At 34.4% G+C, this 20,678-nt stretch overlaps 1 protein-coding gene across 2 annotated transcripts in view; it reads right to left on the bottom strand.

Annotated features, from left to right (window-relative positions):
- Positions 1–20,678, bottom strand: part of CEP85L (centrosomal protein 85 like) — a 169,237-nt gene that overhangs the window by 131,991 nt on the left and 16,568 nt on the right. For both annotated transcript variants that reach the window (XM_019418202.2, XM_019418200.2), the window contains exon 2: positions 19,163–19,324. In XM_019418202.2, coding sequence (XP_019273747.1) covers positions 19,163–19,324 — 162 coding nt within the window. The remainder of the gene's footprint in view (positions 1–19,162; positions 19,325–20,678) is intronic.

Genomic DNA, 20,678 nt, shown 5'->3' with positions numbered 1-20,678 from the left:
GCTGTTCTCTCAGCCTACTCTCCTGCCTTGTGCCCTGCCAGTTCCTACTTAACTTTTTGGGCCTCAGCTTAAACACCACTTCTGCCAGGGGTCCTTTACCTAATCCAGTGGATCTAGGTATACCCCCTACCCTATGTATTTCATCAATCATACTGTTCCTATTTTATGATAATTGTTTCCTGTCTCCTCCTTATGTACACAAGGAACACGGAAAATGTCTGTTTAATCCTAACCCCTAGCACAGTATCTCATACACAGCAGACACTCAATAAATATTAGCTATGTGAATAAATGACTGAACAAGTTCCTACCTTTCAAGGCCTTCATATCTTCATACGATAAAGATAATGCACCAACTGGTAACTTTTCTAATTTTTCTTCCTTTCTGATATATATTCACAGGATGACCTCAAAATTTATATTATTAAACAGTCCTATTATTTCTTAGTAAAAACAACTAATGAAGATATGATTAAATTGAAGTCCATTTTTATCAGTCCCTCCTTTTGAAATAAATGAGGTTAATTAGATAAGAAAATTATCTCTAATACAAATTAGCAGTTGGAAATTATCAAAGTAAAAAATTACTTAACTCTATTTGTACCTTTTTTAAATAAAATATATAAATATGCTTGAAAATCAGCCCCAAACAGACTGTTAGAAGCTACATTTAAAAATTCAGGTTTAAGAAGATTAAAAACAACAACAACATCAACAACAATAAAAAACAAAACTGCCTAGAAGCCCTACCTCCCAGGCTTCATGTCATAAGGAAGAGGAAGATTGTCCTGTGGAAGGTGACAAAGCCAGCCTAAGTAAAAAATAAGTTCTTTTATTACCACAGGGTCCTATACTCCCAGTTTCCTCTTATTTCTTTCCCCCTTAATCACTCAACTCCGGCACCACATCTAGGTTATATCTACACAAGTGCTGCACACTTCAAAAACAACTCCCTTTCAAACTAATTTCTACGGTAACAGCAGCTATTTACAGCCTCCAGGTCTCAGCAAGAAAACCCCAGAAGTTGGTGATCTGCCGGTGTGGCCTATGTTACTATTTGGTGGTCTTGAAGATGCATGTATCTTCAGGTCACAGATCTATTTTCCTACCAACCTGAATTGGATACCTCATGAACAAATTACCACACCTAAAAGGTCGTACCACTAATGTTAAATTAGTACCTCAACTTCTTGTTGAACAGAAAAACAAAACAAAACCAAAACAAAACAAAACACGCTCACACTCTTTTTAGCTTTATTTGAAATCTCAAAATACCATGGCGAAAAGCAAATCACGCAATCGTAATTTTAGAATATAGTTCTGTACTAGAGTCCTATTCTGGCTAAGATTCTGATGTAATCCTCTCCCTCCATTTTGATCTTTTTCAATTCTCTGGTTCTTAAAAGACATGAAGTTTTCAATAAATACTTATTAAGTAATTAAGTAAATGAACCTCAAGCAGAGGAGCCAAGATAGCGGAACAGCATGGAAGTTTTTTCTGTCTCATTTTCATGAAATACAGCCAGACCAACACTAAACTATCCTGCACACCTAGAAAACTGATCTGAGGATTAATAAGTGAATGAACCTCTCTAAAAGCTACATGTTGGAGAGGGAAAAAAAAGGAAAGCTACTTCTATATATGTAACGGTCATTTATAAAACTGGATATTTGTTATTCATAGAGCACTTATATTCTGTATTCAATTATTCGATATTCATAGAGATTTTAAGTTTTTAAAGAATTAAAATAAAAAAGAATGCAAGTTATTTTTCAGGTGATTCATAGGATACTTTGAGGATTTAACAATGGCCAAAGAGTATTACTTGGAACACCAGTTAAAACCAAACAATAATAAAAGGAAGAGAATGGGATAGGGGTTAGGGGTCCGATTAGACAGTACTATGCAGTTTAAAGTCTGACAATTTACGTCACAGATGTACTGGTTACTTAAAGCAATGTACCATTGAACTGAATAAAATGATTCCATGTACTTTGATCTATACCCAATAAGTTAAGTTTACATTTAGTATACAGAGGTATACCTATTCAACCATAATTGTATTACAGATAAAGAGAAATAATTACTGAGGTAAGTAAGAACTCAAAATTTACTATCACAGGTTAAATATCTAAATTATGTAACATAGTTATTATTTTCAAAAAGCAGCCAAACTTTAGAAGCCTGTAGCAAGATTGGCTCTTTCCTCCTAAACACTCCATTTCCAAACAAATATTATATTATCAAAGCGTGGTGCTATCAGACTCATCTACCCACTCACCTTCACATGAGGGCCTACTGGCCTCACAGCAAACTATGCTCTGAGTCTACAGGGGAATGTTCCTTCCTCCCTCTCCTAATTGAGTCCAAGTGCCTACATCTCAGACCCAAGAAAGGGGAATTCCAGCAGGAATAATTGACATTATTTCCCCATTTCCCAACTGAACAACAGAACTCTTCAGAATTTCAGGAATTCTCCAATCTACAATCTTCCCTACCTAATCCTTTCCACCCCACCATACTCAACTAACTTTCTCTTTGTTAAAGGAGCTAGGGCAATCCCACTGCAGCGAAGCTCTTATCCCTGTCAAAATGATAAAAGGGGTGTGCTCTTGGTACTCCCAGACTGACAGAATACAATTTATCATAGACATAATGTTGTCAATATAAATTTCTTCACATTAAATACGAAGTGGGCTTATAGTTGTTTTGAGAAGCCAATGTTGTTTCTACTTGGAAATATATAAACATATACGTTCATAAAATCTTTGAAAGTAAACCATTTACAAATTATACACTGCCAATACCAGTATGCCCAATATGTCCAACAGAAATGTAACATAAAGTGCACTTGTAATTTTAAGTTTTGTAGTAACCACATAGGAAAATAGTAAAAACGTAAAATTAACTTCAAGAATGCCTTTATTTAACCCAACAAATCCAATAATATCATTTCATCATGTGATCAGTATTAAAAAGTATCAGTAAGATATTTACATTTTTTTACACGAAGTATTCAAAGTCCAGTGTGCATTTTACATCTCAGTTTGAATGAGGCACAGTTTAAGCACTCAATAAGCCAGATATTGCTAGCAGCTACCATACTGGATCACACAGCTCTCTATTACTGTTTTGCATAAACTACATTAAATATCTCCAAAAAAAACTGACTGTAATTTACAATAGTTTTAAGTATATATATTGATCTCAAGTATAGTAAGTGAAATCGTTGAGTTAAATCAACAGTTTTTAATACAGCTCCATGTGGTATGTAAATCATGTAGTTATTTAATATGTATGTTGAGATTTTCATAATAATCAATCTTTCAAGAATTCAAACGCATTTACACATTTCACCTAAAAGTTGTCACAACAAACCAAAATAATGCAGCACTTCATGCCACAGCATTGGAAATCAAGAAGGAAGATATAACTTCCTCCAAGACAAAATAGGAACAGTAACAGAAATAAAGATAGCTAAATATTCTGTAGATACACTCTAAAACAAACTCAAACTATACTTGGTAACACTAGTCCAAATTTCATGTATATTATTTTGAAATTAATATTAAGTATATGCCATGGTAATTCTCAGCTGGGAGTTACAGAACAAAGGAGATGAACACTTTTGGATTATTCTATAACATTTGGCATTTCATAAGGATAGATTTAATTTTATAAATGAGAAAAAAACACTTTATAGATCTATGGTTAGTGAATAACAAAAAGACAAGGCCAAAGTAAGTAAAGCAAATGACATTCATATAAAATAAACTAACACAAAGTATGTTTAGTTTATAAAGCTGACATTACATTATAAATCTCAACCTATTAGTTATGTTCTAATGCAAGGCTATTTTCAATATTCAGTAATTCTCCACAGTGGTTGTTTTCCTGATACCTTAACATAAAACAGATATGCCATGAAGCAAAGCCCACAATGAAAAACAAGACTTTGTAAGTTAAAAGATTCAGGACAATTACCAAAGAACAGAGAAGATGAAGAGCAAAAGAATAGCTCCCATGAAGTGGATATTACGAGAACTTCAGAAAGACAGAAATTCAGGAGGGAAAACATATCCTAAATGGAATCTAGTATTACATAAGCAAACACAAAGCTTTCCTTCTAACTAAACAGATATGCCTGCTCTATGTGACTGCTTTAATATACCTCCTAAAACTACTTCCTATATTCAGGTAACATTTTTAAACAGCTGCACTTCACCTTTCCAGATAGTCCATCATAAACGCAATCAAGATCATCCATAAACACACCAATCACTCAAACCATAATTCTGATTCATTTTCCACAGAAGTCCTAAATTTCTATTAATGTCAGTCTTCCAGAGTTCTATTACTCCATCTAACTTTCATCCACCATTCTTCACACTCCTTCCTTATCCTTTCCTAGAACTCTTGCCCTATTTGCCCTATGCCTTATCCATATATAATAGCCTTCAAATAACACTACCTATTGTGATCATGCCTTAAACTCAATGGATTCTTTGGCCATTAGGATACTCTGTATAGTTCTGTGCAATATATACCAGTAAAATCACTCATTGCTTCATGTGTTACTAAAAAACTGACAGGGAAAGGAGTTGGGAGTTCAGGTTAGAGGTAACAGCAAAAAATAATGGAAGTCCAAAAAATACATCATCTTCATATTGGCTCAATTCAAGAAGAAAGTAGAAATCATGCTCTTCATCCCTAAAAGATTAAAGGAACTTATATTTAACACCCAATGAATTAGTGAGAAAAGCCATGATATTTGCTACTGTTAAAACAAATAAATTAATTGAAGAGAGGAGACTGAAGAAAAGGTCATTTTCTAAATAGCAAGAGAAAAGTTGAATAATTACATAATAATACACAGCAGGATCACAGTTTCTGGAGATTATGAAAAAGAAACCATTACCAGTAATATTCTCAATAAGGTATTTTCAGTTCTCCAGCCAGTCATTATGAAAAGGTAGCATACAGTCTTGATATTTCGTAACCTAGTCTGAGGGGAGGGAGGGAGATTATTTTTAAGCTCTCCTTGGCCAAACTGAGGAAGGAAAATTTCCACCTGGATCCATGTTAACACCATAATATTCAATGGAGGGTGAAGTAACTATTTGAAAACAAAGATTATTGAGTTTATTTCATTTCTGGATCTCAAGTAAATTTTTGAAAAGTCAAAACATAGGACCCAAGTTAAGAAAGAGTATAATTTGCTTAAAGCAAACAGCTTTACTATAACTAAAAAAATCCCAGGGCATCCACTCAGCAGCTTTTAACTCCTCAGATCTGTTATTGTTCCCACATCATTCTCTCCTCAAAAAACAAGTTAATTTTTAAAATTCATTGAAGAGAATGGCTAATTACACTTTTTTTAAGCCCTCAAAGCAGTTCTATTTTCAATTAAACTTAGTTCAAATTGCTCTCCAGCATTTATTTTATGCCTTTCTGTTTAACCACATATAATAGAGTGTTATGGAATGAATTGTGTCCACCCTTAAGATACATTAAAACACCCAGAACCTGCTAATGTGGCCTCATTTGGAAATAAGGTCCGTGCAAATGTAATCAAAAGATGAGGTCGTGCTGAATTAGGGTGGGCCCTAAATCCAGTGACAGGTGTTCTATTTATAAGGGGAAAGAGAGATCTGAAGACACTGGGGAGAACCAAAGAAAGCCATGTAAGAGAGGATTGCTGGTAACCACCAGAAGCTAGAAGAGGCAAGGCAGGATAATTCATTCGTAGAGCCTCTGAAGATAGCATGGCCCTGTAGACCCCTTGACTTTGGATTTGTGGTCTCCAAAACCATACGTAAATGTATTTCTATTGTCTTAAGCCACCCAGCGTGTGGTAATTGGTTATGGAAGCCCCAGAAAACAAACACAGGGAAATACGGGTTAATGTTTCTGAACCTGCTTTACTTGTACACTAGGGGTTGAACAATAAGTAAATGGATGGTAGGTGGTAGGAGGTATCTCACTGTTGGGAGAGAGAAGTTATATACAGACAAGCAAGGAAAAGGCTAAAATAAGCTCTACTTTACTGGATTAGAGTCAAGAGATATCAGCATTAAACATGTTTATCTTAATATAAATACTGATGAATACACACAGAAACAATTATAGGTATGTGTGTATACACAAGTTGGTAGACATACCTGCATAGCCTAGCTCTGTCCTCTGGGACAGCCTAGAAGCCATGACACCCCAGCAGTAACAAGCATTCCCAGCACCCAGATCTTGATTTCTAAATACCATTCTCCAATAAAAGGAACCAGAGCTCCTTGAAGAAATCACTGATTCCAGGGTGAGGGTAGAGAAAATATAAGACGAGCATGGGACACTTTATAGTACCCAAAATTAGGAAATGCTCAAAAACAAAAGGATGGGTGTGGGGCAGAAAGTATCATAGGAGCCAACATGAAAGAGTTCCTAATGGAACAAAGCTATAATAATTTGAGCAACAAAATAAATATTATTGAGTCATAACCCAAAAAAATAAAATATATATGCATAGTCCATACTGATATAAATGAGGGAGATAAGGATGAATCTTTCTTATAAAAAAATTCCAATTTGGGGTGCCTGGGTGGCTCAGTCCATTAACTGCCCAGCTCTTGATCTCAGCTCAAGTCTTGATCTCAGTGTCGTGAGTTTAAGCCCCACATTGGGCTCCATGTTGGACATGATGCCTACCTAAAAAAACAAGAAAAAACTAATTCCAAATTATATACATATTTTCCCCTCCAGGATATAGAACTCAGTACTCCACAACCACTTTATGTTTGGGCTGGACTTAGTGATTTGCTTCCAAATAATAGAATATGAAAGGGCAAAATAATAGTTCTATAGTGGAGAAACCCAGAAAACACATTTTAACCAAGAGATCAAGGTTAACATCACCACTGGTATCAGATAAATATCATGTACCCCCTGACATATGACACTTTCATCTCTGTACTCTTCTTCCCAAAAAGCATAATCTCAATGTAATCATGAGAAAACATCAAACAAATCCAATTTGAGGGGCATTCTATAAAATACCTAACCAGTGTTCCTCAACACTCTTAAGGTTATGAAAAAAGGAAAGCATGAGAAATTGTAACAGACCAAAGGAGATTAAGGGAGACATTACAACTAAAAGTAATATGGTATCCTGAATAGGAACTAGGAGCAGGAGAACATTAATAAAAAACTGGTAAATTCTAATAAAGTCTGAAGTTTAATTTTAAAAAAAAAGTAGGTATAATACATGAGCCCACATTGATACAAACAAGTGAATAAATAAATGGAATAGAAAGGACAAATAAATTTTTAAGAATAATTCTAAATATTAAATTCAGGTACTTCCTCTTCTAGGAGGTGGAGTTTAATACTCCCCCTAAGACTGCATCCAAATAACATAATACAGTAGAAAGCAGAAGGGGTGCCTGGGTGGTTCAGTTGGTTAAGTGTTTTGACTCTTGATTTTGGCTCAGGTCATGATCTCATGGTTCATGGGATGGAGCCCACAGGCTCTGCACTGACAGCACAGAGGCTGCTTGGTATTCTCTCCCTCTCCCTCTCTCTTTGCCCCTCCCCCCCACATTTGCATGCAAGCTCATGCTCTCTCTCAAAATAAAGAAATAAACTTGAAAAAAAAAAAAGTGGAAGAGTTACTATACAGTGGAGAAACCTGGCAATCCAGGTACTACCAGTTCCTGGACCTTACTGAGGACTTTTAATAATATATACTATATTATTACAGCTTGCTAATATATATACAGCTTGCTCCTGAATTTTTGTTGCTGGTTTAGGATTCAACTCTTTGGGATCTGCTAGAAAAATTTACTTGTTCTGAATTATAGCTCCCAGAATTTCACTCTTGTTTTGTCTTGTTCTCCTTGTCACCATAGTGTTGTTTATCCGTTTTTCCCCGAGTTTCAGAGGGATTTCAGAAAGGAGTTAGGTAAATTAAAGCACAGTGTTCAACTTGTTGTCTTAAGGTAGAGTCCTGCTTGAATTTCTAGGTTTGCACATATAAACTACCTAATTATTTTAACTGGATACATAGTGAAATATTTAACCATGTCCCTATTAATATACTTAAAGTTGTCTCTAAACTTTTACTAAACAGTGCTACAGTGACTATATTTGTATGTATGATCTTTGTTCACCTGTCTGTGTGCTAAATCAAGAATATTTACACTTTACCTAGGATATTTACAGGTAATTGACCTCTTTGTGTCTCACTTCCTCCATTAGATGGTTATTGTGAGGATTAAATGAATTATTGTGTAAAGTACCTAAGACATAGTAACAGCTAGAAAGTTGTTAGTTATCACTGCCAAGTTTTCCTCTATAAAGGCTGAATATATGTACTAGTTATGAGAGTACTACTTTTCCCAGCTACGCTCAGACTCTGGATATTAGAGTCTATTTTTGGGGAAAAGGGACAATTTCCCCCTGTTGCTGAAAAGCAGTATCCCATCATCCAGACTTTTATTTCACTATGACTCTGTTCATCTTTTTGATGCTTATTGGGCATCTGTACTTTTCCCATGAATTGTTTACTTTTTATCTATAAAATATTTAAAATTATAAAACATTTTGAATTTTATAAATGAATACCTATTTGGGGGCATTGTCCTTATTTGTAGAAGCTCTTTAAATAACATTAATTATTATTTCCATGTAGTTTTATTTCAAATATTTATTCCCAGTGTGTCATTTCTTAAATTTACTATCTTTTATCAGTGTTCATTCAAAACTTTTGAATTTTCATTAAATCAAATAAATGTGTTTTTAAGAAGTACTTAAGTTGATGGGGCGCGTGGCCAGGTGGCTCAGTCGGTTAAGCATCCTACTCCAGCTCGGATCATGATCTCACAGTTCATGGGTTCGAGCCCTGCATCGGGCTCTGTGCTGACAGCTCAGAGCCTGGAGTCTTCTTCAGATTCTGTGTCTCCCTCTCTCTCTGACCCTCTCCCGCTCACACTCTGTGTCTCTCTCTCTCAAAAATAAACAAACATTAAAAAAAATTTTTTTGAATACTTAAGTTGATACGTTTGCTAGAGAAATATATATATAACAGATATTCTAGCCTTTTATTTTATTCCAACTTGTGATTTGGCTCATCTGTTGTAAACTGGTAAGACTTTTATTCATTCTGTGTGTTCCTTCTGATACATCAAAAAATATCCCCCATGCCCCACCCAAAGAAGTCTATTTTACTCTTAAATGCCCAGGAGGTCAAACCCAGTCCCAATCTTATCTCAACATTTGAATGTTTGAATGTCCTTGGAGAAAAGGCAATTCTAGGAGGTGATGTGGACTAGGTCATGTGATTCATTTACAATGAAAATTAATTTTTTAAAGAAATCCAATATAAATAAGACAAAAAAAAAAAAAAAACGGAAGGCAAATCACAAACATATATGGAATGATCCAGTTTTAGTTTTATTTTAAAACCTGTGTGTAGGTGACTAAATGTACACAAAAGATCTGGAAGAATATGGAACACACTGATAGTATCTGTTACCTTTGAAAATAAAGCAAGAATTAAAGAAGGGAAAATAAAGGGAGATTTCACTTTTTGTTCTATTTAATACTATATAGGTTCAAATTTTTCAAAGACCACAAATTTAATATTTGAAATACAAATTTGTTTTTAAAATTATGTTCACCTTTATGCTTTTTTAAATGTGCATTTATTACTTTTTTTTTAAAAATTGGCGAAGTAGAAGAAATACACAGAATAACTGACACTAAGGAAAAGTTGTATAACCTTTTTTAGTTCTTTTTCTGTTTTTTTTTTTTAAGTTTATTTATTTATTTTGAGAGACAGAGTGGGGGAGGGCCAGAGAGAAAAGGAGAGAGAGAACCCCAAGCAGGCTCTACACCAGCAGCCCAGAGCCCAATGTGGGGAAAGGCTTGAATTCACGACTGCACGATCATGACTAAACCAAGAGTCAGACATTTAACTGACTGAGCCATCCAGGTGCCCCTCTCTTTGTTTTTCATTTATATCTGTCTCACAGATTTTCTGGTTCAAGATTACTGTCTGAGCACACAAAGTTATATTCTCTCCCTTTCAAGGCTCAACAAAATGACAGTAGAAACTCACGGCAATGAAAATTACAGGACCATCAGAGAAAAAAATTGCAAGAAAATCCCAGAAGGTGGAAAATAAAGGGCTAATTATTGAAGCAGAACAGAATACGTGGCATAAAATACAAGTCTGGAAATGTAGCACAGGGAGTTCATTTAGGAGAACATCAAAGAGGGTGTAACCTCAGAAATATCAGGTACAAAAGCAGGCTAAAAACAGGAACCTTAACTGAAAATCTATATATGCACTGTTTTGTTGAACAAAATTGAGCATCCAGTAAATACCAGTTCCTATTCTATGACAGAATAAACAAACCCAAAATAAAGCAAGGGTGTGGGTACAAAACTGTGAGGGTGGCAGTAGAAGCAACACTGTTTTAGATAAGCCAGCTGGTAAACTTCCTAAGACAGAGAAATCTGAGGAAAGAGACACAAAAAAGAGATCAAGGAAGGAGAACACAAATCGTTTTAAAATCAATGATGGTAATGCAAAGAACTGCACTAAGCAATTTAAAAGTCATGCTGTTAAATCTTCATAATACATAAAAACAAGTTATCTCCAAATGAGAGATGAAAAATATAAGGCTGAAATGAGAAATTATTCAAGGTTGCAAAGATGATTATATGACAACAGGTTTAAACACAGCGTTAAGCTCTTAACTACCATATTAGTAAGAGCAGTCATTAAATCTTTTGGGAATTAATTTACTCATTTATATAATGGTCTAATTAATTATATTTTCTCTAAAGACCCATCCAATTCTAACACTATGACTACTACCAAAAGAAAATAATCCTACTTATCATTTACGGCTTAAGATAACAGACCATTAGTATGCTGAAAGCTTGAAAAAAGTCTCTATAATGGGACATTTTCTTTAATACTTCAGGAATATCACCAGCCTCCCACTGAAGGGCTCTAAAATAAATGTCAGTAGTAGTACATGTAGAATACTATACTAAAATGTTATTTCAGATCAATCAAGTAAAAAAACTCCACTAGACAACTGCCAATATACCCTGTCAATTTCACTTCAAGAGACAAAAATATGAATAAAACCTAAAGAGACTTACAATAAAATCAACAGTTCTAAGAGTATCCATTTATAAACCAAATAAGGCTGTGAAAACAGGATATAAAATCTTATATTTAGGGAACATAAAAAAGAAAGTTAAAGAAATAGAGGCACCATATACTTAAATTATATTAATGTTTCAATTTAACAAAAGAATACTTGTCTTACAATTATTTTTTACAATTCACACTCCTATTTATCTGCCCCTTCACCACCTTGTATATATTTCCTTCCTTTCCTTGAGTTGTATGTTTTAAATAGTCAACTAACAACAGATGCAAGACCATAATGAAATCAATATTCAATGCAACTACTAGCAAAGTTATAGCAAACAGTAATAGTTAAGATTTTTATTAACATCTGTGAGAAAACACTGGTGAGATAATGGAAAGCACACACTCTTCCCTATATTTACTACCAAACGCAACTAAAAGCCCTAGACATTATATGTAAAACAAACATAAGACTAAAAGTTGGAGAAAATATGGCAGACCAGCTAAGAAACTCAGGACCCAAAGAACGAGACAGTGAATTCCTTGAGTTTTCTTTTTGCCACCCAGCTTTGGAGCTGAAAACAAACAAACAAAAAAACAAAAAAAAAACAAAACAACAACAAAAAAAACAGCCACCCAAAAGAACCATGGGCATGGCCCAAAAAAGTCCCAGAAAAGCCTGTTCTCCCTAGCCAATGGACCAGGGAAGAGGAAGCCTAAAATGACAGAAATTTTCCAGACAGTAAATACTCTTCTCCAGCCAAACACCATACAAAAAACTGCAGCCCTACTTCCACTCACACCAACAACAGTAAGTGGAGAGCCTAGACTTCCAATCTTGCCATGCTATAACAAAGTTCTCTAAAAGAGCCTCACCAGGGTAATTCCAAAGAAGGCCAAGTAGGGAGACATGATTTTCATCCCTGTCTGGCAGTATGGATAATCACTATGCACACGTATATTCTTAGGTTATATCAGAGGGGCCTGCCTAACAGAGAGGCTGGACATTCACCATCTCCCAGCAATACAGAGGTCACACACAAATGGTGTCAGTAATGATGACCTGAAAACCTGGACTTCTACCCCCATCTAGCAGTAACAAGGCACTCCCCTCCAAACACGTCAGGTATCAACAGAGGCCAAGTGGGGAACCTAGACTTCTAGCTCCATCTGGCAGTAAGGAAGTAGTACCCCTCCTCATTTCACATGCCAGAGCAGTATCTTACAAAATCAGCTAATAGGAAAGGTTTAAACATACTAATAAACATTTAAAATAATTTTATATTACATATACTTATGTGTTTACAATTATAAGACATGTGATAAAAGTATAAATGTAACAATATTTGCCATGTAGTAAATAAATCTAGAATCTCATAACTGTACAAAATACTCCAAATTTCAGTTGAAAATCATTTGCCATACAAAGAATAAATTCCCAAAATAAATGCAAAAATAAATAAATAGATGTCAACACCAAGATAACAGAATTGTTAAGAACTCTCTGGTAAGGATTTTAAAGAAATCATTATAAAATTGCTTTGACGAACAATACAGGCATGCCTGAAACAAATGACAACAAAGCATCAGCTAAGAAATAAAACACATAAAAATAAATAAATAAATAAATAAATAAATAAATAAATAAAAATTTTAGAGCTGAAAAGTACAGTAACAAAAATAAGCTCAGCAGATGGGCTCACCATTAGAATGGAGTGGACCCCCCCCCCAAAAAAAAATCAGTGAACTGGAAGACAAAATAATAAAAAGTACCCAGTCTAAATAACAAATAAAAAATTGGAGAGGGAGGAAAAAAAGGAACAGAGCATCAGAAGCCTGTAGGACAATAACAAAAGATTTATGATTTGTTCCATCAGAGTCCTGGAAGGAAAGAGGGAAAGGCTCAAGTAATCAAAGAAAATAATGGTTGGACACTTCCCAGATTTGGCAGGAAGTTCAGATTCAAGAGGCTGTACAAATCCCAAATAGGAAAAACCTAAAGAAATCCACACAAAGACATGTGATACTTAATTTCTAAAGTCTGAAGACAAAGAAAATAATTTTTAGAGTAGCCAGAGGAAAATGACAAGAGATCTGCCATCAGACCATGGAGGCCAGAAAGAAATGGCACAATACTGTTCAAGTACTAAAAAAAAAAAAAAAAAAAAAAAAAAAAAAAAAAAGTCAAACTAGAATTGAATACCCAATGAAATTATCCTTCAGGAATCAAGGGAAAATCAAGACATTCTCAGTTGAAAAGAAATTCAGGTAATTTGTATCCTAAAAAATGGCTAAACCAAAAGGAAACAATAAAAAGAACCTTAAAATATAAAGGAAAAAATAACACAGAAAGCAAATATAGGCTGTCTATTTGCTCTTGAGTTTCCTAAATTATGTTTGATGGTTGAAGTACATATTATGACACTAATATAGTTATTAATATATAAAGAGATAATATTTGAAACAATTCTATTATAAGTGGGGGATGGTAAAAGGATTCTATACTCCACTCAAACTGTTAAAGTAAGTTATTTACATTACATATATATATATATATATATATACACACACACACATATACCTAGAGCAATCACTAGAAGAGCTATACAAAGAGAGACACTTAAAAATACTAAAGGGGCACCTGAGGGGTTCAGTCGGTTACCTGTCTGACTCATGATCTCATAGTTCATGAGTTCAAGCTTCACACTGGGCTCCATGCTGATAGCGCAGAGCCTGCTTGGGAGTCTCAATCTCCCTCTCTCTGCCCCTCCCCGTTCGCATGTGCACATGCACATGCACACGCATTCTAATAAAGTTTTTTAAAAAATACTTTAGATAAATCCAAGTGGAATTCTAAAAATGTTCCAGCAATGCATAGGAAAGCAGGAATATGAAAAAAGAAAAAGGACAGAGAACTTAAGTATCAATAAGTCAATAATTCCATTAAATGTAAATGGCCTAAATATACCAATTAAAAGACCAAGATCAGCAGAGTGAATCGTAATTCATGATCCAACTGTATGTTGTCATAAGTAACTTCAACTATAATGATACAGATGGTTGAAAGTAAAAAAATGGAAAGCATTTACCATTTAAACATTAATCAAAGGAAAGCCACAGCAGCTATATAAATATCAGATAAAGCAGACTTCGGTACAAAAAAATTACCAGAGACAGGATTACTATATAATGATAAAAGGGCCAATCCACCAAGAATACATAGAAATCCTAAATGTATATGCACCAAGCACCAGAACTACAATATATGAAACAAAAATTTAAAGAACCAACCAAAGTATACAAATCCACAATTATAGTTGAGACTTTAAAAATCTGCTCTCTCAACAACTGGCTGAATAGCTTCATAGAAAATCAAAGATATAGAAAAAAACACCACTACCAACATGACCTAATCAATATTTATAGAACATTTAACCCAACAACAACAAACACACATTCTTTTCAAGTGCCCACAGAAGATATACAAAATAAACATATGCTAAGACCTAAAAGAAACCTCAAAAAATTTAAAAGAATTGAAATCAGATGTTTTTGACGACAATGCAATCAAACTCGAATTAATAAGAAAAAGATGGCAGAAAACACCAAACACATTGAAACTAAACAACATACTACTAAATAACTGAGGTCAAAAGGAAGTCTCAAGGTAAATTAAGAAAATACAATAAACTAAATGAGAACACAGCATATCAAAATTTGTGGGACAAAGCCAAAACAGTACTCAGAAAAAATTATAGCACCAAATGCATACATCTAAAAGAGGGAAAGTTTCAAATCACTAACCAGATTAATCTCCCACCTTAAGAATTTAGAAAAGAAGTAAAATAAACCCAAAGCAAAAGGAAATAAATTAATAAATAGTAGAAATCACTGAACTGAATTAATGAAAAAAAGAACTGATCCTTTGAAAAGATCAATAAAACCGACAAATTGCTACCAAGACTTAAAAAAGAAAAAAGAAAACACAAATTAACAATACAAGAAATGGAACAAGGGATATCACTACAGAGGCTGCAGACATCAAGAGATAATAAGGAAAAGCTATGAACAACTCTATACACATAAATTTGACAACTAAGACAAAACAGACCACTTCCCTTGGGGTTGAGCGGGTACTATCATAATTTATTCAATTTCAAAGAGATAATTTGAATAACCCTATAACTATTAAGGAAACTGAATTCATTATTTTAAAACTATGAAAAAAGAAATCTCTAGGCTCAGATTATTTCACTGAAGAGTGCTACCAAACATCTACAGAATATCATTTCATACATTTCTCTTCCAGAAAATAGGAGAGAATACTTTCCAATTCATTTTATAAAGTTAGTATTATCCTGACATCAAAACAGGATAAGACAGTTCCTTCAAAAAAGAAAACTACAGATAAATATCTCTATGGATACACAGAAAAATTCCTTAACAAAATACAAATAGAATTCAGCAATATATGTAAAGAATTATACATTATGACCAAGTGAAGTTTATTCCAGGGATGGAAAGCTGGCTCACTATTTGAAAAATCAAGCAATAAAACTTGCCACCATATCAACAAGTTAAAGAAGAATATCATTTATCAAGTGATGTAGACAAAGCATTTGCAAAATCTAATACCCATTCATTAAAAAAAAAAAAAAAAAACTCAGCAATTTGAGGGAAACTTCCTCAAACTGATAAATGGCATCTACGAAAAACCTACAACTAACAGTTGTTAGACAGCTACTTAACAGTGGAAGACTAAGCACTTTATCTGTAAGATCAGGAAAAAGACAAGAACGTCTAGTCCTACTACTCATCTTCAACACTGTTCTGGATGGTCTGGTCACTGCAACAAGTGAAGGAAAGGAAATAAAAGGCATATAGATTGGAAAGGAAGAAAATCCCTATTTACTAATGGCATGATTGTGCATAGAGTAAATCCCAAGAAATCTACCAAAAAAAAAACCTCGTAGAACTAAAGAGTGAGTTCAGCAATGTCACAAAATAAATATACAAAAATCAACTTTACTTCTATTGTAATAACAACATGGACACCAAAATTGGAAATGCAATGCCACAGACAATCACTCAAAAAAATAAATAAATAAATAATGAAATATTCAGGTATAAATCTAACAAAACATGTACAACATTGGTGAATAAAGTTAAAATCTAAATAAATGGAGAACTATACCACGTTAATGGACTAGAAAACTGAAGAGAGCAAATATGTCAACTCTGCCCAAGGTGATATATAGATAACACAATTCCTATAAAATTCTCAGCAAAATTTTTGGTACATATAGACAAAATTATTAAAACATATAGAAAAGCAAAGGAATGAAGATAGCAAAAACTGTTTTGAAAAAGAATAAAATGGGAATAATTATTCTACCCAATTTCAAGACTTATTGGGCAGAGAACATGAACTTCAACCTTAGTTGTACGAAAAGATTAAGTCACCATGTTTCGGTTTTCAACATCTTGTACATTCTAAGACAGGTTTGACCCTTAACTGGCTCCAAAGAGGTAACCTATAAACCCTTAGAATATCCTGCTTAATAAGAGTGTCTTTGTTTACCTGGGGACCTTGGGTTGCTTCATATGGTCTATGCTAATAATGCGATTTATGGTGGAAGGCTTGAATCATGTGATACCAGCTTGACCTCTCAAGGACTACAGAGTAAGGTAATCCACACATGGAGTCAACCATGCCAACATAACCAAACCATAATAAAAATCCTGGACACCAAGGCTTGGGTGGACCTTGCCTGGTTAGCAAAACTCTGTATGTGCTGTCACAAATCACTGCTGGGAGAATTAAGCAGACACAATTCCACTGGGAGAAGACAATGCAAGTTTGGGCCTACTGTCTCCTAGATCCTGCCCTTTGCTTCTTTCTCTATGGCTGATCCCATTAGTATGACAGCTCTTCTGAGTTCTGTGATTCCTTAAAGCAAATCACTGGTATGAAGGGTGGTCTTGGAGACACCCAAACATACTTACTTTATAAAAATTTAACTCAAAAATGGATCATGGAATTAAATGGAAAAGAAAAAATGATGAAAATTTAAGAAAAAAATTAAGAGAAAATCTTCAAGATCTGGGACTAGGCAAAGAGTTCTTAGACTTGACCCTATAAGCAAAATCCATATAGAAAAAAACCACACTAAACATCCAATTTTATGTTTATGCAAAAGACACTTTTAGAGAATAAAAAGACAAGCTACAGAGTGGAAGAATATATTTGCAAACCATATAGCCAACAAAGGGTTAGTATCCAAAATACATAAAGAACTCTCAAAACTCAACAGTAAAATAAAGGAAATAATCTGATTAAAACATGGGCAAAAGACATGAAGAAACATACCAACAAAGAGAATAGAGATGGAAAACAAGCATGTGAAGAAATTGTTCAACATTATTAATCTTGAAGGAAATGAAAATTAAAACCACAGTGATACCACTACATTCTCATCAGAAAGGCCAGAATTTAAAAACCACCAAGGTTGAAAACCAAGGTCCCCAGGTAAACAAAGACACTCTTATTAAGCAGGATATTCCAAGGGTTTAGAGCTTACCTCTTTGGAGCCAGACAAGGGTCAAACCTGTCTTAGAATGTACAAGATGTTGAAAACCGAAACATGGTGACTTAATCTTTTTGTACAACTAAGATTGAAGTTCATTTTCTTTGCCCAATGCAGGGCACTTGGGTGGCTCAGTCAGTTGTGTCTGACTTCAGCCCAGGTCATGATCTCATGGTTCGTGGGTTCGAGCCCCATGTCAAGCTCTGTGCTAACAGCTCAGAGTCTGGAGCCTGCTTCAAATTCTGTATCTCCCTTTCTTTGCCCCTCCCCCATTTGCGCGCACGTGCACTCTCTCTCTCTCTCTCTCTCTCAAAAGTAAATAAAACAGGCAAACCATAAGAGACTCTTAAATAGTGAGAGCAAACTGAGGGTTGATGGGGGTTGGGGAGAGGGGAAAGTGAGTGATGGGCATTGAGGAGGGCACCTGTTGGGATGAGCACTGGGTATTGTATGGAAACCAACTTGACAATAAATGATATTTAATATAAAAAAACATTAAAAAATATTAAAAGAAAAATACTTAAAAAAAAACCAATACTAGCTAGAATGAAGAAAAAACTAGATCCTTCATGATGATCCATGAAATGGAAATGAAATAATCACTCTGAAAAACAATGTGACAATTTCTTTAAAAACTAAACATACAACTTCCATACAACCAGCAACTTCATTCCTAAATGTTTACCACAGAGAAATGAAGACATATGTTTATACCAAAACCTGCACATGAATGCTTATAGCAGCTTTATTCCCAATAGTTGAAACTGAAAAGTATCTTTCAGTGGGTAAATGGTGAAGCAAAATGTGGTCTATCTAATGCCACCAATGCCAAATACTACTTAGCAATAAACTATTGACATACACAACAACCTGAATGAATCGTAAAAAAAAAAAAAAAAAAAAATTAAAGGGTTACATACTGTATGATTCCTCTTATACAGCATTCTTGAAATGAAAAAGTTATAAAAATAGAGAATAGATTAGTGGATTCCAAGAGTTAAGGGAGATGGGGGAGCATGAGCAACACGAAGTATACACTGCGGTGATAGAAATGTTCTGTATTTTGACTGTATCAATATTCTGGTTGTGATACCATAGTGTAGAGTTTTGCAAGATATTACCATGGGTGGGGGTTGGAGGTACTGTATAAAGAATGCATAAAATCTCTGCACTATTTCTTAAAATCGGATGTGAATCTACAATTATCTCAAAATAAATAGTTTAAAAGTGAATGAGGGAAAAACTAATATGATCAGAGAAAGAATTTTGATATATAACAACACTGAACATTATTAAATATTCAAACACTAGTTTATAATTTCTTATTTTAGAACAACAAAATACATCCCTTAAATGTTCTCAATGACAACCATTCTGAAGGCTCATGTCTAAACACTAGGAATTTCCGCTCACCTTCCACGCTGTCAGAACAAGAAGTTCCAATGCCGGTGTCACCACTGTCAGAAGTTATACTATGTCTCCTGATATGATTATTTCGATGGTTGGATGGAACAGCTGTGGCCTGCCACAAGGACTCATTACCAGGTAACCATGCTGATGAGGAATAATCTGGGCCTACAAAGGAAAATATGCAAATGTTAGCATATTTACAATGTCTATGAGTAGACAGATCTTTTTTGACCTTAGAAAAAATACACATAAACTAAAAAAAAAAAAAAAAAAGGTTATTTTTTGTCAAATAATTAAAATAGATCAGTGATATCTAAGATTCATCAAATAAACTTACATATCATACACCTAAAAATTCAATGCTGATTTAGCAGCTTCCTCTGCTGAAGGACTCTGATTTCCCCTTACAGGTATTGAACTTTTAATTAAACACATACTGCTGCCTTGTTAAAACTTTCAAATCAGGGGGTGTTTGGGTGGCTCAGTTGGTTGAGCATCCTACTTCTGCTCATACTTTGTGAGCTGGAGCCCCACTTTGAGTTTTGTGCAATTAGCACAGAGCCTGCTTCAAATTCTCTGTCTCCCTCTCTCTGCCCCTCTCCCACTCATGCTCTCTCTCTCAAAAATAAATAAACATTAAAAAATAATAATAAAATAAAATGTCAAATTGGGATGCCTGGGTGGCTCAGTCAATTTAGCATCTGACTCGATTTCAGCTCAGGTCACAATCCCAGGGTGGTGGGATCAAGCCTCACATGTGGCTTTGTACTGAGCATGGCACCTACTTAGGATTCTCTCTCTCTTCCTCTACCCCGATACCCTGCTCACAGTCTCTCTAAAATTAAAAATAAAAAAATAAAATAAAATAAAATGTCAAATCTATCTATCTGTCTATAAATGCCAGCACTCTGCTCTGGAATATTTGATATGCAGGCATCTGTCATTCCACACAGAGGCATTAGCTGAGAATGGAGGTCCAGGGAAAGCCTAATTGAATCATACCGCATGATAATTTAAGTGCAATATGCTAATGGAAAATAAATCTTTTTTTTTTTCTATTATATACTTATCACTTAACATTTAAAATTATCGTGTATTTATTTCTTTAGTTACATTTTGGTAAAAGTTAAACACCATAACATCTTGGCTCTCTGCTCTATTTTCCCTTGAGTTATATTAAATCTTTATTTTTTAGCTAACATCACTTTTCAATGTTCTCTCAGTCTTTATTTTTACTTATCTTTTCCATTTTTAATTTTTATTTACCTTTTGTGGTTTCATCCTTCATTTTACTTTTCTGCATACTTCATTAATTAGTATCCATTACAATGCCAAAGTATATCTGTGAACCAGTACCAGTCTGTGAACTATTTATTACTAGTTTATAAAAGTTAGTATGATCTGAAAGAGCAATTTTAAATCTGTTGAATTTTATATAAAAGCTATAGAAGCACATATCTTTATGAATGGCTAACACAGTGATTCTCAAATTGGAGCCTGAAGACTTGTGGAAGTTAAC

The sequence above is a fragment of the Panthera pardus genome, unplaced genomic scaffold, assembly GCF_024362965.1.
Source record: "Panthera pardus isolate Hobbes unplaced genomic scaffold, ASM2436296v1 HiC_scaffold_17, whole genome shotgun sequence".
In the NCBI taxonomy this organism is placed as follows: Eukaryota; Metazoa; Chordata; class Mammalia; order Carnivora; family Felidae; genus Panthera; species Panthera pardus.
The sequence above is the reverse complement of the archived record's forward strand: the minus strand, read 5'-3'. Positions and strand labels throughout refer to the sequence as shown.